Below are 16,331 nucleotides of genomic sequence, written 5' to 3'. Positions count from 1 at the left end.
TCCTTCCTTCCAGAGTTGCGTTTGAAAAGTCTATCTCTACTTTTGTCCCACACTGACCATATCTCTTTCTCTCGTCCACTTTCCACTCCAAAGCAAGGTGAGGCTGGAAATAGGTGAGGTCGCGCATGCGCAAAAGCGGCGTCGAGCTGCCAGGAGGACGCCAAACTGCAATCCCATCATTCGAAGCGAAGAGAGGAACATCATCATCTTCATCCTCCTCCTCCTCTTCCTCCTCCTGCCCCCGTTACCAGCCCGCTGCTACGAGCCAGTCCGCCTCGGGAGAGACGACTGGACCTTTTCTTCCGCTGCAATCATCCGCCCTTAAAGCTAATAACAATAATAAATAAGCGCCATCATGTCAGCCGGAGGAGATTTGGGGAACCCCCTGCGGAAATTTAAACTCGTCTTTTTAGGAGAGCAGAGCGGTGAGTCATAGCATTACCGAAGCTACCTCGCACCCCCACCCTTCACGACAAACATGTTTTTATTATGACACGAATATCCCAAAAAGTGACTTTCATTGTGTTAATTGCAAAAGATGACGTGAGGCCTGTTTGGGCTTTTTTGCCCTTTCGCGTTCATTTGTGGAGGAAATGTGTGAACCGAGACGAGGTACGACCGAATCCAATCAAAATAGGATCAATAACTGCTTCCCCCCCTTCCTTCATCACAAACTGCTGCTGTTAGTCTCCATTGCGTGGGGCGGTGTTTCGGTGTTTAGACGTGCTGCAGTGGCCCACAAACACAAGCCATCTCTTTTTGTTTTTTTCTTTATTAAGAAATAAATCTAGCTCTTCGTAAACCTTTCATCTGTTGTATACCCTGTTAAAGGCACCGATAACGTGATGATGTCATAGAATGGCGTTGTTTGTGCACGAGTCCCATGCAAGTGTCAGTTCGGGACACACCCAAGGCTGCCGATGTCTGCTTCATTCTGCACCCTCAGGCACGTCCCCACTCATAAAACAAGCGCGCACCAAAATACGTCACATTACACAACACTTTTGTGCACGATAACCGTTTTGTACAATGTGTGTTTAATGCAAACAAATGGCAGGACATCGAGAATAGATTTTGAAAAAAAAGAGCACGCCATTCATGTGTTGTTGCGTTCGTGTGGCCTCGTGCTGCAACATTGCTGTCCGTGGTGCTGAATAGAGGCCCTGCCCAAAGCCCTGCTCGTGTGTGTGTGTATGTGTGCGTGTGTGTGTACGTGTGTGTACGTGTGTCTGTGTGTGCGTGTGTGCACCCCCCTTCAAAACGAAAGCATTTGGGCCATCCAGGCCCAGCCAGAAGGCAGCTTCCATCATGAAAAGTAGATGAAAAAAAAAAAATACATCATCCCTTAATGCCAATTATCATTTTAGATACGCAATTATTTCTGCCGTTGTGCATCAGCGAGTGCAGATCCAAGGAGAACTGAAGGAAAAATAAGTAAAAAAATGCAGTTGTTCTGTTCAGAATAGAAGACGAATCGACTTTTGGGTTTATTGCTCGAAAAAAGTTCAAATTCATCGTGTCACGTGTGCTCTTGAATATTCTTCTGCTATCTTTCAGTGGGAAAAACGTCTCTCATCACCAGGTTCATGTATGACAGTTTTGACAACACATACCAGGTGAGACAGTCTAAATATGTCAGATCTTTGCTTGTATGTAATAATAGTGCCTTCAATCCCAATTGCAATCTTGTTTTTAACCGATTAAGTTACTAATCTTGGTGTTGTTATAACAAACGGCCGGTGAAGCAATATCATGGTAATAAATGAATATGGATTTATCTCGTCCTTGGCTGCGCAATTAAATCCCAAAGAAGACAATTCAATTAATTAAAATCAGATGAAGTTGGATTTATTGCAACGCCCTCTATTTCTCTTCGCTCGTTTGGAATGAATGAAGCTGCAAATGAGCCTTTCTCCTTGTGCGCCGCAGGCCACCATCGGGATCGACTTCCTCTCCAAGACCATGTACTTGGAGGACCGAACAGTAAGGAACAACGCTTGTCCTTGTGATCCCAAATGTTGAACCAATTTAACGTTCACGACGGTCGGCATCTGCTCGACAATGCCTTTGGAAACATTTTCAAATTTGACCTGATTATTGGTTTGTCCGTGCGTCGTTTTATGAGTGTTCCTTGCTGAATAAAGTGTGTTATTTGAGCTCAGTGGGAAGAAGAAGAAGGGGAAAAAAACTCCCGGTTCCCCTTGCTTTGACAAATCCATGATTGGATTTCATTTCTGCCCAACATGATTAGCCAAAGGTTATTTCTGCAGCTAATAGCATCAGTGTGCTTAAACCTCTTGACTGATTTTTAGTGTCTGTGCGTGTGTGTGTGTGCGCGTGTGTGTGAAGGCAGTGCTATAGTTGCAAAGTGGCTCCTAAAGTGAGTCTGCTGTCCATATGTGTAGGTGAGGCTGCAGCTGTGGGACACGGCCGGACAAGAGCGCTTCCGGAGCCTCATCCCGAGCTACATACGAGACTCCACGGTGGCCGTGGTGGTCTACGACATCACAAGTGAGCAGCTTTGAAAAGAAACCAAATGGAATAAAAAAAAAAAAAAAAGTTTTGTGCAGAAGTGGAGTAAGCCGCTATTGTTCTCATTGGCTCCATTGAAATCAATTGACGAATTCCTCCCCAGATGTCAACTCATTCCAGCAGACCTGCAAGTGGATCGACGACGTCAGGACCGAGAGAGGGAGTGATGTCATCATCATGCTGGTGGGCAACAAGACAGACCTGGAGGAGAAGAGGTGAGGCGGCGGTGGCATGTTGCTCACCAGGGGGACGGATGCGATGGTAACAGCGCATCTCCCCCCTCCACCCCCCCACCCCCCCCACCCCCGGTCAGGCAAATCACCATCGAGGAGGGAGAGCAGAGAGCCAAAGAGCTGAACGTCATGTTCATCGAGACTAGCGCCAAGACAGGCTGCAATGTCAAGCAGGTGACGAGCCGCTCGCATCACTACGGGAATGTATAAAGCCGTTTTCGTTTTTGACTGTCCTAGCAGTCTTTGGATTTTATTCCGAAGTCACGATGATGGTTAAAGGAAATATATCAAAAGAAAAGTCTGTTTTATTTTGTAAATGTAGTGCACGAAAAGTGAAAGTGGCCGCGGAACAAAAAAATGACATACGTGTATGTGAACATTCTACTGAAATATTTGCCTTCCAGACAACACACGCATCATGTCCAAAACAATGCCTTGTAAATGAGTAGGATTTGTCCTTCTGCCTTCTCCAAGCTGTTTCGTCGCGTCGCAGCAGCGCTTCCTGGGATGGAGAGCCTTGATGATGCCAATCCCGAAGGCAGTATCCTTAACTAAGTCACTGATGAGTGAGCCAACATTTTGGCTGCCTTCATTTGGAATATATCCTCATACACTAGCATCTAGCTGAAAGGATTTTACCCTGCATTATGCTATGCAATGCTAGCCCTTATGCTGCCTATAATGAAAGAAGCGAGATTTAACAACAGCACCAACCAGCATCAAGTCAAGTCAAGTTTATTTGTATAGCCCTAAATCACAAGCAGTCTCAAAGGGCTTCACATAGACAAACAATTGACAATTACTCTCAAAGCATCCCCTGATCTTGAACTCCCAAAAGGGCAAGGAAAAACTCAAAAAAACCCTACCAGGGGAAAAATGAGAAACCTTGAGAAGGGACCACAGATGGAAGGATCCCCCTTTCAGGATCACCAGGCTGCAATGGATGCAAAGAGGGCACATAAAATACATAATATGGAAATCAAAAAGTGGATATTCAGGCCAAAGCGAAGAGCTGTCGGAGGAGCCCTCAATTGTCCTGGCAGTGTCTTCGAGAAGGGTAATTCACAACAGTTCTCTCATCTTGAATTGGTCCACGAGAATCTAGATAGCCGCTGTCAGCTTGGGTGTCACCTAACCACCTCCCCAGCCGGGGAGGGGTGGGCGGGAGTGGGGTCGGGGAGAGGGAGCAAAAACAAACTCCAGCCGAATCGGCCATTACAGGTTAAGTAAAGGCCATATCATAGAAATATGTCTTTAAACGTGTCTTAAATGTTTCTACTGAGGTAGCAGTTCTAATATCCATTGGTAGGGTATTCCAGAGCTCTGGAGCCCGAATAGAAAATGCTCTAGACCCTGCAGACATTTTCTTGGCCCTTGGTGTCACTCAAAGACTAGCGTTTTGCGAATGAAGGTTACGAGACGGAACATAAGGAACAACTAGGTCGACGAGATATGAAGGCGCTAAGCTATGCAATGATTTATAGGTTAATAGAAGAACCTTGAAGTCACATCTTAAACGGACCGGGAGCCAGTGTAAGTTGGCTAATATTGGGGTAATGTGATCAGATTTTCTTGTCCGTGAGAGCAGCCTTGCAGCAGCATTTTGTACTAACTGTAGACTTTTGATGCTGGACTTGGGAAGACCAGAGAATAATGCATTACAGTAGTCCAGGTGCGACGTGATAAACGCATGTATAATAATTTCCGCATCACCGGTCGAGAGGATTGGGCGAATCTTAGCAATATTACGAAGGTAAAAAAAATGCAATTTTGGTTATATTCTTAATGTGCTTTTGAAAGGAGAGCGTTTGGTCAAATATTACCCCGAGATTAGTTACAGTATCACTCTGAGTCATAGTACGGTTATCTATAGTTATAGTGGTTTCCTTAAATAAATGTTAATAACGAGCTGGACCAATTATCAACATCTCAGTTTTATCTGGGTTAAGACGAAGGAAGTTGAGAGACATCCATTGCTTGATCTCCGCAAGGCACGCCTCAGGATTACAACAGTCCCGGGCATCTGTCATTGATAACGGCATATATAATTGGGTGTCATCCGCGTAACATTGAAAACTAATATTATATTTACGTATTATGTCCCCAAGTGGAATCATATAAATATTAAATAGAATTGGTCCTAGTACCGATCCCTGTGGGACACCACACGTAACCTTATAGAGCTCAGAGGACGTATTGCCATGGACCACTCGGTGCGTCATGTCTGATAGATATGAGTGAAACCAGCCTAGTGCTGACCCTGAAATACCAACGCAACCTTTAAGACGCTCTGAAAGTCAAAGTCCGCTTTATTGCAATTTCTTCACGTTAAGGCACACAAAGAGATCGAAATTACGTTTCCCACCGTCCCACGGTGACTAGACACAGTACACAACACTCACAATCAAATAGCACAAAGAGTAAAAACGAACAGACAAGAGCAACGAATAAGTAACAAGCAAATAACCCAAATAAATAAACAATAAATAAATAAATAGACAAATAAGAGCAGCAAAATGGAGCAAGTGCGCTAATAGCAGACAGCCAGATCAAAGCGCAAAAGAACAGGACGTCATGCAGCAGAGGTTGGAGGGGGGGGGGGAAATTTAGGATCCGGACAGCTTGGAGTACGAAGCTGTCTCTGAGTCTGGTGGTGCGGGAGCGCAGGCATCTGTACCTCTTCCTAGAGGGCAGAAGTACAAACAAAGAGTGAGCGGGGTGACTCACATCACACACAATCGCGGCCGCTTTGCGGGTGAGACGGGAGGCGTAAACTTCCTTCAGGGAGGGGAGTGGAGCCCCGATGATTTTACTTGCAGTGTTCACTATGCGCTGCAGGGCCTTCATAATGTACTCAGAGCAGCCACCACCCCACACAGCGATACAACTGGAGAGGACGCTCTCAATGGTGCCACGGTAGAATGTGGTCATGACGGCGGGAGGAGCACTTGCTCGCCTGAATTTCCGCAGAAAGTACAGGCGGCGCTGAGCTTTCTTCGCCAGCGACGCAGCGTTGGTGGTCCAGGAGAGGTCCTCACTGATGTGCACCCCCAGGAGTCTGGTGCTGCTCACTCTCTCCACCACAGCACCGTCGACGGTCAGCGGCAGGTGGTGGGTGTGACCCTTCCGGAAGTCAATGATAATCTCCTTGGTCTTGTTGACGTTCAGCAGAAGGTTGTTGTCCCTGCACCATGCGGCCAAAATGTCGACCTCCGATCTGTAGTGAGTCTCGTCGCCACCGGTGATCAGACCCACCACAGTCGTGTCGTCGGCATATTTCAGCACGCGGTTGCTGCTGTAGGTCGCAGTGCAGTCATGCGTCAGCAGGGTGAAGAGCAGCGGACCGAGCACGCAGCCTTGAGGGGCCCCCGTGCTCAGCGTGATGCTGCCGGAGACATTGTCGCCCACACGCACTACTTGAGGCCTCTGACAGAGGAAGTCCAGTAGCCAGTTGCAAAGGGAACCAAACTGAGGCCCAGCTTGTTGAGTTTGCAAATGAGACGCTGTGGAACAATGGTGTTGAATGCAGAACTGAAGTCCACAAACAGCAATCTCACATACGAGTCCCTGTTCTCCAGGTGGGTGAGGGCAGAGTGGAGGGCAGAGCAGATGGCATCCTCAGAGGACCGATTGGGTCGGAAGGCAAACTGGAAGGGGTCCACGGTGGGGGAAAGAACAGATCTGACGTGCGCCAAGATAAGCCTCTCAAAGCACTTCATGACGATGGGGGTCAGTGCCACAGGGCGGTAGTCATTGAAGCAGGAAGGAGCAGGATTTTTCGGCACTGGTATGATGGTGGCAGCCTTGAAGCATGACGGGAAGATGGCCTGCTGCAGGGAAATGTTAAAGATGTCCGTGAAGACATCCATCAGCTCCACAGCGGTAGCTGTCCGGGCCCGTCGCCTTACGGGTGTTGATAGCAGCAAGCGTCCTCCTCACGCTAACGGCAGAGAGGCACAGGGGCTGCTTGTCCGGATGGGAAGGGGTCTTCAGCGGGCAAGTGTCGTTCTGTGCGTCGAAGCGAGCAAAGAAGCGGTTCAGTTCGTTGAGCAGAGGGACGTCGCCCTCACAGCTCTGCGGCGCGGGCTTGTAGTCCGTGATGGTCTGAATGCCTCGCCACAGGCCCCGAGCATCCCTGCTGTCCTTGAAGTGGGCAGCAATCTTGGAAGAGAACGCCTTTTTCGCATCTTTGATGCTCTAATAAAATATCGAAGTCTACAATGTCGAAGGCAGCACTAAGATCGAGTAGTAACAATACCAATGAAGTGTTTGAATCCATAGCGATGAGGAGCTCATTAGTCACTTTAGCAAGTGCTGTCTCAGTGGAATGATTAGCTCTAAAACCAGACTGAAAAGATTCAAATCGATTATTAGCGACCATGTAATCAATAAGCTGCTGCGTTACTACTTTTTCAAGAAGTTTTGCTATGAATGGGAGATTTGAAACTGGCCTATAATTACTGAGACAGTCCGGGTCAAGTCGCTTAAGTAGCGGTTTAATGATAGCAGTTTTAAAGGCTGTTGGCACTATCCCAGAGGAGACAGATGCATGATCATCAGCGCCGGTAATCCTCTTTGCTCAGCCATAACATACAGTACATCTGACTTTAGCAGTGAAAGGAAATGCCATGTTTTCTTAAGATGCAACCCTGGGTTAAACAGCAGAGGCCCCACAATTGAACCCTGTGGAACACTGCCACCACCACACTGTACCATACCAAACCATACATTATACTGTATTGCACTGACCTTTCCATACTAGACTACACTTTATTATCTGTCATATTATATGTTTTTAGTATCGTATCGCTTTGTATTTTTCCTTAAGCGTCACTTTGCCAGTGATCGACATCAAGCTGGACAAACCAGCAGAGCCGAGCGTCCCTGAGGCCGGGTGCTCATGTTAATGCCGAGCTGTGATTGGCCACAGCTCCCTTCACGCCATTGGCTTGTTGTGTTGCTTAAACTACTTCCTGGTTAGCCTACAGTTGACTCTGACTCCAATTGGATGTACTCTAGGATGTATCAGATCGGACACATCAAACGTTCTCTCGCAATCAGTTGTTCAGTTGTAAAATATTGTATACTTTGTCAATATGTAAGTGACCAGAGGACAAAAGAGAGAAACACAAACCCTTTTTTGGTGGGGGCGGGGGGGAGTAGAAAATTATTGCAAAGGGAAACCAGTTTCTTTTCGCTGTTATGTTTTGTATTTTTTTTTATATATATATATATATAAACAGGGAAAGCGCCAAAAATAAAACCTAAGCATAAAAAGAGAGTTTTAGGCGAGGGGCTAGTCAGTGGAGTGTTGGTCGCCCCCCCCCTCCTAAAATGGCGGAACACGTTTGAATGTCTACAGCACGCATGCACAGTGATCTGATTTATTTCTCTCTCTATTCACTCTCTCTTTTTAAACCTGGCCTGACTGCTCTCGGAATGTTTTCTAGCATCTCGCTCTGTCTTTCTTTCGATAGCATTAATATCACATCTCACGCAATTTCCTGTAGGCTCACATAACGGTAGCTGTGAAAGACTTGTGTCTCTCTCTCTCTCTCTCTCTCTCTCTCTCTCTCTCTCTCTCTCTCTCTCTCTCTCTCTCTCTCTCTCTCTCTCTCTCTCTCTCTCTCTCTCTCTCTCTCTCTCTCTCTCTCTCTCTCTCTCTCTCTCTCTCGGTCTCTGTCTCTGTCTCTTGTTGGGTTCAACTTTTATAGAAATTGTACTGTGCATTAAAAAAAAGATCAACAACAATAATAATATTCATAATAATGTACAAAAAAGAAAAGCACCTCTGGCACCCAGTCCTTTCCTAATTGTTGCCCATCCCTCCATCCCGGAAAAAAAACAAAATAAAGAAAGCATATAACGATCCACCGTAATGCACTGCACTGTATATAATAATGTAAGATGTATGTCGTGAACGTCCTCTCTGTACAAGTGGTCCTTGTTCACCAGTATGAATAATGTAATAATGTTTCATGATTAATAAATGACACATTAAAGGGCTTCACTCTCCTAACTCGCAACACTTGCATGGCGGCGCCACGCGGGATGGAAGTGCATCGAGTGCGTGAGCTAGCTTGGAGCCTCATTTCTTGAATTTTTATTTATTTGATTTCATTTTTCATTTTAGCTTCAATGTCATTTCATTACAGTCTGTTTTTGCGACGCCTTACACAATTCAGAGCCTTATTTGAATTGAGTCCATTTCATATTTAGTCAAGTAAAAATTGCTTTAATTTCAAAAATGTTATTTTGACTGCTGCTTTGGGGATGGGATTGTTTCATTCAACGTTTGTTTTATTTTTAATGCATTTAATGGTTGATTTGATCTTGTCTACAATGTGTATTTTGATTTCATTTTTTTCATTTAATGTTTCATTTTGTTTGAAGGCACCTTATCCGCAAAGCTTGTCCTACTTTATTTTAATTTGTTCCATTGTTTTGCTTTTATTTGATTCTATTGCATTCCTTGTATGTTTACTATATTATATGACTTTATTTTTACATCTTATTTTATAGCACATTGTACGTAAGGTGTATTTTATTTTATTGACGTTTATTTGATTAGATGTTTAATTTTAGGCAGCCTTTTCCACAAGGCTGATTTCGTTTTATTATATTTCAAACAATAAAATATTCATACAAAATTATTTTACAGAGGAGTTTCTTTCTGATTTGGTGCTAACGTCAAGCTGAGCTGGAAAGAACCTATTTGGACAACTTAACGGACACCACCTTCTCTGAGGTATTCCCCTGTGTGTTACTCATCCCCCTCGCCTCGGGTCTCTGGATGTGGCAGACAGTTACATTAGTGGTGGATTCAGTTGAAGGAATTTTGGCGTCCCTCAGGGTACACTACTGCACCCTATGTCATTGGATTCCAAGGTGAGTATTTGTACCTATTGCAAGTTTGAAAAACATTTATTTTCACACAATAATTGCAAGCAGTATGTTTTCAAGTACAAACATGATCTTTGACCTCTCAAGATGCAAATGCTGATTTTTTTTTGGTAGGCCACACCCCGTCCATGAAAAAGGGCACTCCAGCGAGTTGGCGGTCTCACTCAAGTGCATCATGTCCCTCGCCGAGGACAACCTGGGCTCACTCTTGAAAGGCCTTCGCACTGACATCGCCATGGCCGTGCACAACGCCTTCCCTCTGGTTCACGGCTTGGCTGACAAGAACATCATCAGTGAGCAGATGCTGAAGGTGAGGCCAATTTTGAAGTTCAGACCAGGAATTTTTGGAAATGTTCATGGTTGGAGACTTGGGAATGAACAAACTCAAGTTGAGGTCTTTGTTTTTTCTGTGTTAGGACACGGAGGCGGAGGCACGTCGAGACGGGATCCACAAGGCCATGTACTCTCTGCTCTCGTGGGTATTGGAGCAAAGCGCCTCCACCATCAAGGTCTTCTGGAGGAACCTGAACAAGGCCTACAACCTGGACAGCTACCCCAAACTGCGAGCATTGCTTCACAAAGCCAGTACAATTCAACGACGTTGAGCTCTTAGCCGCCCCGTCGTCATTCATTTCATTGATTCTCGTATCAGTTTTTGCATGATGAATTGCCGCTTGATTACAATGCAGCAGGTGACGGCAAGAGGAAAAAGAGGAGCCACGAGGACAGAGAAGATCAATATCCGACGAGCGTTGGAACTGCAGGTAGAACAAAGTGCTTACTGTCTCCCTCCACGGAAGCTTTTGCTGCACTTGCACCTCTGTTTGTGCAAAAGTCATTTTTTCATAAATGGCATTATTGGAGAACCTGATAACTGATGTTTTCTCCTCAGGTTCCTCCAAAAAGTGCATCAAGCTGCCAGGAGACTTTTACAAATCCAAAGCTGTCATGGCAACCTTTCAACACCAGAGAGAGACAATAGCAGTCTCTGGACAGGTACCACGGGAATGTAACATCCTCCATCACATGTATGGTTTTTGCATGTGTGTATGTGTGCGCATGTGTGCATGCAGAACCACCACAACGACGACGAGTGCACCGTGTGCAAAGATGGAGGCGAGTTGATCTGTTGTGACGGATGTCCTCGAGCGTTCCACTTAACCTGCCTGGATCCTCCGCTGGCATCCGTCCCGAGGTTCGAACTTCAACGGAGACCAGACGTGTGCATGACGGCGTGTCGGCAAAGGTTAATTGTGCACTTTTGCTTGTGCAGTGGTTCTTGGTGTTGTAAGGACTGCAGTGGCACAGGACGCCAAGTACAGAAAAGCCAACATGCTTTGCAAGTAAGTCAGTGATATTGACACATTTTACCACTCACACACGACACACCTTTTGCTGGCTGAAACGTTTGACTTGTCTCCAAAACGTAGTGGGCAGACTCATGTGGTGTTTGTCACTTGGGAGGAGAGGACCTCAGTCGCTGCCTCCAGTGTTCCCAGCCTTACCACCATAACTGCCACTTCCCGCTGTAAGTCCCAACCCATGAGATGAGAGGAGAAAAGAAAAGAAAAGCACAAATGTGACATGAATGTGTCATGCCGCCTTGTGTGTTTGCTAGCGGGCCATCCATCTGTCTGTCATGTTCCATCGCAAAGGAAGCCGACACCAAATGTTTACCACAGGTGGGTTGCTACTTCTACTTGCTCACTGGCGCCCCCTGGAAAGTGGGAACAAATCCACCCCATTGGCAGAGTTAGCTAGAATTAGCCCACCACCAAACATGCTATGACCCTGCCCCCAGGTGCCATAATTGACTTTTGGGTATTTTCAGATTTTTCTGAGGATTTGATCCTACATTGTCACCTGTTCCCCAAAGAGCCCAAATAATGAATCCCTATCAGTATTTTATTGAGAATGTTTTGCTTTGTAAGACATTTTTTCTTGTTGTTTTAGCTCTGCCACTTCATTTTGGACTGCACCATTGATTCTAAGCATGGAATTTTAGGATCATTCCAAGTATTGTACTTGAAAAAGGGGGCACAATTACCTGCCTGCTTTTTGCTGTTTTTCAGCTTGCCGCATCGATCCACAACCCATGTGGCCATGAACAGAACTCATCTGTACACAAAGACCAATTGGATGAATTGGACTCCATCCTTGGAGACGTGAGTGGTGTTCAGGGAGAGGTGGGGGGCTGCATAAATTAGAGTCAGATGTGCTGAGGAGCATTGCGTCATTGCATCGCATTGCGTGGCGCACTTTTTGGAATGAAACTCTGTGTGTGTGTGTGTGTGTGTGTGTGTGTGTGTGTGTGTGTGTGTGTGTGTGTGTGTGTGTATGTGTGTGTGTGTGCGTGTGTGCGTGTCAGCAGGCATCCCTGGATGGCCTCCTGCAATGGGCTTTCCACAACATCCCTCAACCTCTTCACGGATGCCACCAGTGACTTGGAATCCAATTTGACAATGACTGCTGACAACCATTGAGTCATTGTGCAAAATAACGACAAAAGTCTGTTTTAGATTTTAGATGAAAAATTCTGCAATAAAAGAAATTGAAGTCTCGAAGCATGTTTTTAGCAATTAATTTTTGCAGCGTGGTATGTTTGATTCGTGTCTGAATTGGGTTGAGGTCAGGGGGTGCCGGTGGCCGTATCTGCTTTAAGAATTGCTTCACCTTCCGGAGTTGCCATTGGAAGTTGTCCTGGCGTCCAGATGGCAGTTGCACAATCTAGCGTTTAGCAAATTGCCACTCACATGGCAGGCAACAGATGGTTTTAATCCGGTGAGGTATGAATGCACAGGATGCTTCCATCACACGAGAATTCCTCCAAGACTCAAATGCGGGATTTTTTGTCATGCGATTTCAGAGTTTTAGCCTGACATTTTTACACCGCTCGGTATATGCGAAACCTGCGAGGCCAGAAAGGAGAGATCATCGGATGGTGTCAGAATGTGGAGCAAGTATGCACTCGATCCCTCAGCTCAGGCCAACGAGCCGCCATTGCAGCTGCGTATCAAACATCTGCTAACATACTTACTTTTTGGCTGCCAAACTGCTGCTGCTGCTGCTGCTGCTGCTGCTGCTGGAATGCAACAACATTTTACAATGTATTTTAATTTGTGAGAACTTAATAGCATCCATTTTTATTTGCATGTATACCTTTAAGTAGAAGTAAAGAATGAAAACAATTAGTGCATCAGAGGTCATTTCTTTACTCTGCTCCTTCTGTGCACAACCTGGCCACCGGGGGCAGTCCAACACAACCCTGCTGTCATGATCTTTTGGCTTTGAATTAGTTTTGTAGTTTTGCCGTTGTTCTCTTTTTCCACGTCTGTCTCGTGAGGTCATTGTTTCATGGTTTCCACCTGGCCGCCCATTGTGTTTTCCTATCAGCTCCCTCAGCCACTTGTGCCTTGTCCAGGTGTTTTTCAATGTTTTTAGTTCCCAGCCTTCTTTTCAGCTTTCAGTCACACAGTTAACCTGATTTGAGCTCAGTTGTACAGAAATAAAAATATGTCTTAGTGACATGACAACGACATGACCCGTGTTTTTGACAAGATTTGACAAATTCGGTTTCTTTTTTTCAATGACCTTTTTTTTCCTCTGCTGCAAAAGTAATGTTGCTGAACGGCTTTCGAGGCTCTCACGCATTTATTCACAAACTCTCACTCTAGTTCATATTTGTAAACAATCATGTTGTGTCCAAAACATAATTTGTGACTAAACATGAAATGCAGCACTGTCCTCTACAAAGCGAGCAGATGGACTCGGAACCAGAGCTGTCTACAATTGATGAGGAGGAATTTGCTTCGAAAGCAGGTAATGACAAGTTTGTAAGGTTTCAGCTTTTCATCTAACTACTGTTGTTTAATGTGATTTCAAAAAGCACATTTGTGCAAGTAAAGGTCTCCGGCCTACCTGACGCCTTGGGCCATTTGTTGTCAATAGATGTGCCTGGCCACGGCTTTTAAATATTAGCAATAGTTACAATATAAGCATCGAATGGTTAAAAAGAATAATAATTTGAAGGCACAACTCCATTGGTGTTGCTTTGCAACCTTGATCCTTTCTGACTCCACCCCCCAGTTGCAGTTGAGTAAACAAACGCCGCCGGTCAGCGTTTGTGTCAAAGCCTTGCTTACAGACATTTTCAAAGCAGCTTTGCCTTCCATTTGCGTGCTTGGCTATGCTGTTTTTTTTTTCCTGTTTCTTGGAGACCTGCCTGGTCAGGAATGTCCTGATTTAATTGTACAATCTGTTGATTTAGTACAACAGTCCACTTCCAACATTCCACAGTTACGTAAGAGCGCTGGTGAAGTCAATAAACTCACCAGCAACATTTTTTTTTTATCTGAAGGAGACCAGAACATAGTGTGAGGTGAGGGAGAACACACTGTCAACATGCTCACGTTGTTAAAACGTATATAAAAAGTTTTCAATCTATTCAGATGAAGACAAAGATTCCAGTGTCAGGGTCTGTCCGTTACTAAGTTTGATTGCAAATTTTGTCTTCGCTTCCGAATTGAAAGTGGCTCGCTTGTTTATTTGAAAACACCATCCTCGCTTTCGTCTCTGCATCCAAACGTTTGCTTCACAAGACGGGGGAGAAGGAATGCGTTTGTCCACGTCCACCAAAGAGCGAGGATAATGACACGCCGACGGGGGCAGATTGCAGGTTTGCCATGGGCCCGGAAGCGTAAACACGCCAGCGCGGCCTCGTTAGGACATTCCGGAAAGGTCCTCAACTGTGGATTCTTGGAAGAGTTTCCCGCTTGTTTGCATTCCTTATGTGGGACAGCAGCGCCAGCGGAGTGGACTGAGCCTGCAACCCGCTCGCAATTAGACCAGAGAGGAAAGCCGGGCTGGCAGATGTCGAGCATTCCAGCAAAACCGGCAAATGGCTGAGCTAAGATGCTCACTGCGCACCATCAAACCAAAATGTCAAAAAGTAAAACGACTTCTTGGAAGTGGACTTGTTTGTACTTGAGTTCTTTAGCTAGGATGCTAAATTTGCAGTCAGGTTCACCAGTGACAGCTACTGCTAACATTTTGGAGACCAACATTGGGCAATTTTGATTGATTTTTGTCAGCTTGCTTCCACACTTCTGACATTGTGTCCATTTGAAAAAAAAATTGGCAGATAACTAGATTGTGATTAAGCGCTATCTTGTTACAGATACTATGTGAAGTGTATATCAGCGTGATGAACTTAGTCAACAAAAATGTATTTTTATTTAATTTACGAGAGCATTCTTGCATGCTACAGAATCCCCCCCAGGATCAAAAAAGTATCTATCAAGATTAAGTTCTTAAATGTCCACTAAGCTAATTGTGTCAAGCTAGCAGCGCGGCACATGGAATGTTATCTCTGCTTTCTATTTCTATTGCTGAGATTGTTGACAACTCTGATTGCATTCCACAGTATCCTATCGTTTGGCTTATCACCAAATCCGATTCCAGAGGGGAAAAATGTGTCTGTAATCAGTTTTTTTTTTTTTTTTTCTTTACCATCAGCTGTTAAGTTATGCTCTTGGAAGGAGTTGATCAGTATTTATTTAGCACAGTCATGAAAATTGGAACTCTCGGTGAAGCAGAATGACAAGAAAATCCTTCAGGTCATCTAAGTTGTCTCATTCTTGAGAAGGTCGGAAGGTCTCTTGCAACTTGGCCCATTTGCGTCATTGAAAAGAGATAAAATGTATGCAGGGCCTTGCATAACGCCTCTTTTCTCCTCCTCCGTGATGTATTTTGGGTATTTGGATACTTGTCATCAAATTATCTCTCTTTCTTTGCCCGTTCATCTTTTAAAAATAGAACGAGACAATGCGCTCCTTGTCGTCCACACAAGGGCCATTTTGTGTGGTTGTGTACGGGGCCCAACATATCTTCCAGCTGAATCATCAGCACTTCCAGACAGCAATGATGGGGGTCGTCTGGAAGACAAGAAAGCCACTTGACTTTTTTGGCAATCTGACCAGAACGTTAATGCAAAACGCACTGGATGCTGACACAACACTGTTAGTTATCTGTTCATATTTTAGTGAGTGATGCAGTGTGGCTAATGCGGGCATAGAGGCTCTCTTTGCATGAAAAGGGCTTGAAAATTTTGATTAATTTTTTTTGGGTGGCAAAAGAAAAGCCATGTTTGATCTATTTTGCTGCCAAAACAAAATAGCCTCACAATTCCTTACAAAAGGTACCAGAATAAACATTTGAAGCCAATTTTTGGTTCCTCCATTATGCCACTGACGATGGTTTTCTGGACCTCGTGGCAAATATGAGTATGTGAGCAAGAAAATCAGCATTTTAGGGTATTTATGAGGGTGGAACATTTTCCGGCCCTGCTGGCCTAAAAAGAGGCCAGCGCAGGACTCTGAAAATTGAACAAATGAAAGCATGAATGTGTCACGATTTGGGCCACTTGGTGGTCTGTCCACCTTTGGAACAATTTGGGGTTTTGGGACAATATTGGAATGCCCTCCTGGCCCAAAAGAAAGGTTTAAAATAAACAAATGATCAAACATAATCTTATGAATTTGTATTAAACAATTTCACCTAATTCCTTCACATTTCTCAACAGTCAGTTGATTGCACAATCAATATTTGACATTGAATGCCTCACCGGTGTTACTCAATCTGACATTTTTATTTTTACAGGAACGA

The 16,331-nt window shown here is 44.9% G+C and overlaps 3 protein-coding genes across 4 annotated transcripts; all 3 read left to right on the top strand.

Annotated features, from left to right (window-relative positions):
* The first annotated feature begins 158 nt into the window (after nucleotides 1-158).
* rab6bb (RAB6B, member RAS oncogene family b) lies at nucleotides 159-9,253 on the top strand. 2 transcript variants are annotated; one of them, XM_085929823.1, is made up of 8 exons: nucleotides 159-425; nucleotides 1,558-1,616; nucleotides 1,930-1,983; nucleotides 2,406-2,511; nucleotides 2,636-2,747; nucleotides 2,846-2,939; nucleotides 3,240-3,306; nucleotides 7,608-9,253. In XM_085929823.1, exons 1-8 carry the CDS (start codon nucleotides 356-358, stop codon nucleotides 7,670-7,672), a joined length of 627 nt encoding a protein of 208 aa, XP_085785949.1. In that variant the 5' UTR covers nucleotides 159-355; the 3' UTR covers nucleotides 7,673-9,253. The 2 variants fall into 2 exon arrangements, with proteins under 2 accessions (XP_085785949.1, XP_085785950.1); XM_085929824.1 differs by lacking the exon at nucleotides 159-425 and adding an exon at nucleotides 1,199-1,434.
* Nucleotides 9,254-9,837: 584 nt separating this feature from the next.
* Nucleotides 9,838-10,273, top strand: LOC147046541 (autoimmune regulator-like). The gene is made up of 2 exons (XM_085930315.1): nucleotides 9,838-9,978; nucleotides 10,085-10,273. Exons 1-2 carry the CDS (start codon nucleotides 9,844-9,846, stop codon nucleotides 10,271-10,273), a joined length of 324 nt encoding a protein of 107 aa, XP_085786441.1. The 5' UTR covers nucleotides 9,838-9,843.
* A 219-nt stretch (nucleotides 10,274-10,492) lies between these two features.
* LOC147046540 (autoimmune regulator-like) lies at nucleotides 10,493-12,111 on the top strand. The gene is made up of 7 exons (XM_085930312.1): nucleotides 10,493-10,664; nucleotides 10,742-10,863; nucleotides 10,942-11,011; nucleotides 11,099-11,196; nucleotides 11,287-11,350; nucleotides 11,741-11,833; nucleotides 12,040-12,111. Exons 1-7 carry the CDS (start codon nucleotides 10,518-10,520, stop codon nucleotides 12,109-12,111), a joined length of 666 nt encoding a protein of 221 aa, XP_085786438.1. The 5' UTR covers nucleotides 10,493-10,517.
* The last annotated feature ends 4,220 nt before the right edge of the window (nucleotides 12,112-16,331 follow it).

The sequence above is a fragment of the Syngnathus leptorhynchus genome, chromosome 14, assembly GCF_054491065.1.
Source record: "Syngnathus leptorhynchus isolate UIUO chromosome 14, UIUO_Slep, whole genome shotgun sequence".
Classification (NCBI taxonomy): domain Eukaryota; kingdom Metazoa; phylum Chordata; class Actinopteri; order Syngnathiformes; family Syngnathidae; genus Syngnathus; species Syngnathus leptorhynchus.
This window is presented reverse-complemented; position numbering and strand designations above follow the sequence as displayed.

What these genes read in the sequence shown, in the direction of transcription:
- rab6bb (XM_085929823.1), top strand. Translation starts at nt 356, where the DNA reads ATGTCAGCCGGAGGAGATTTGGGGAACCCCCTGCGGAAATTTAAACTC. An exon ending in GTTTTGACAACACATACCAG is followed by an intron (nt 1,617 to 1,929) that starts GTGAGACAGTCT and finishes TGTGCGCCGCAG; the next exon opens with GCCACCATCGGGATCGACTT. An exon ending in CAGGCTGCAATGTCAAGCAG is followed by an intron (nt 2,940 to 3,239) that starts GTGACGAGCCGC and finishes GCCTTCTCCAAG; the next exon opens with CTGTTTCGTCGCGTCGCAGC.
- LOC147046541 (XM_085930315.1), top strand. Translation starts at nt 9,844, where the DNA reads ATGTCCCTCGCCGAGGACAACCTGGGCTCACTCTTGAAAGGCCTTCGC. An exon ending in TCAGTGAGCAGATGCTGAAG is followed by an intron (nt 9,979 to 10,084) that starts GTGAGGCCAATT and finishes TTTCTGTGTTAG; the next exon opens with GACACGGAGGCGGAGGCACG.
- LOC147046540 (XM_085930312.1), top strand. Translation starts at nt 10,518, where the DNA reads ATGGCATTATTGGAGAACCTGATAACTGATGTTTTCTCCTCAGGTTCC. An exon ending in CAATAGCAGTCTCTGGACAG is followed by an intron (nt 10,665 to 10,741) that starts GTACCACGGGAA and finishes GTGTGCATGCAG; the next exon opens with AACCACCACAACGACGACGA. An exon ending in AAAGCCAACATGCTTTGCAA is followed by an intron (nt 11,012 to 11,098) that starts GTAAGTCAGTGA and finishes TCCAAAACGTAG; the next exon opens with TGGGCAGACTCATGTGGTGT.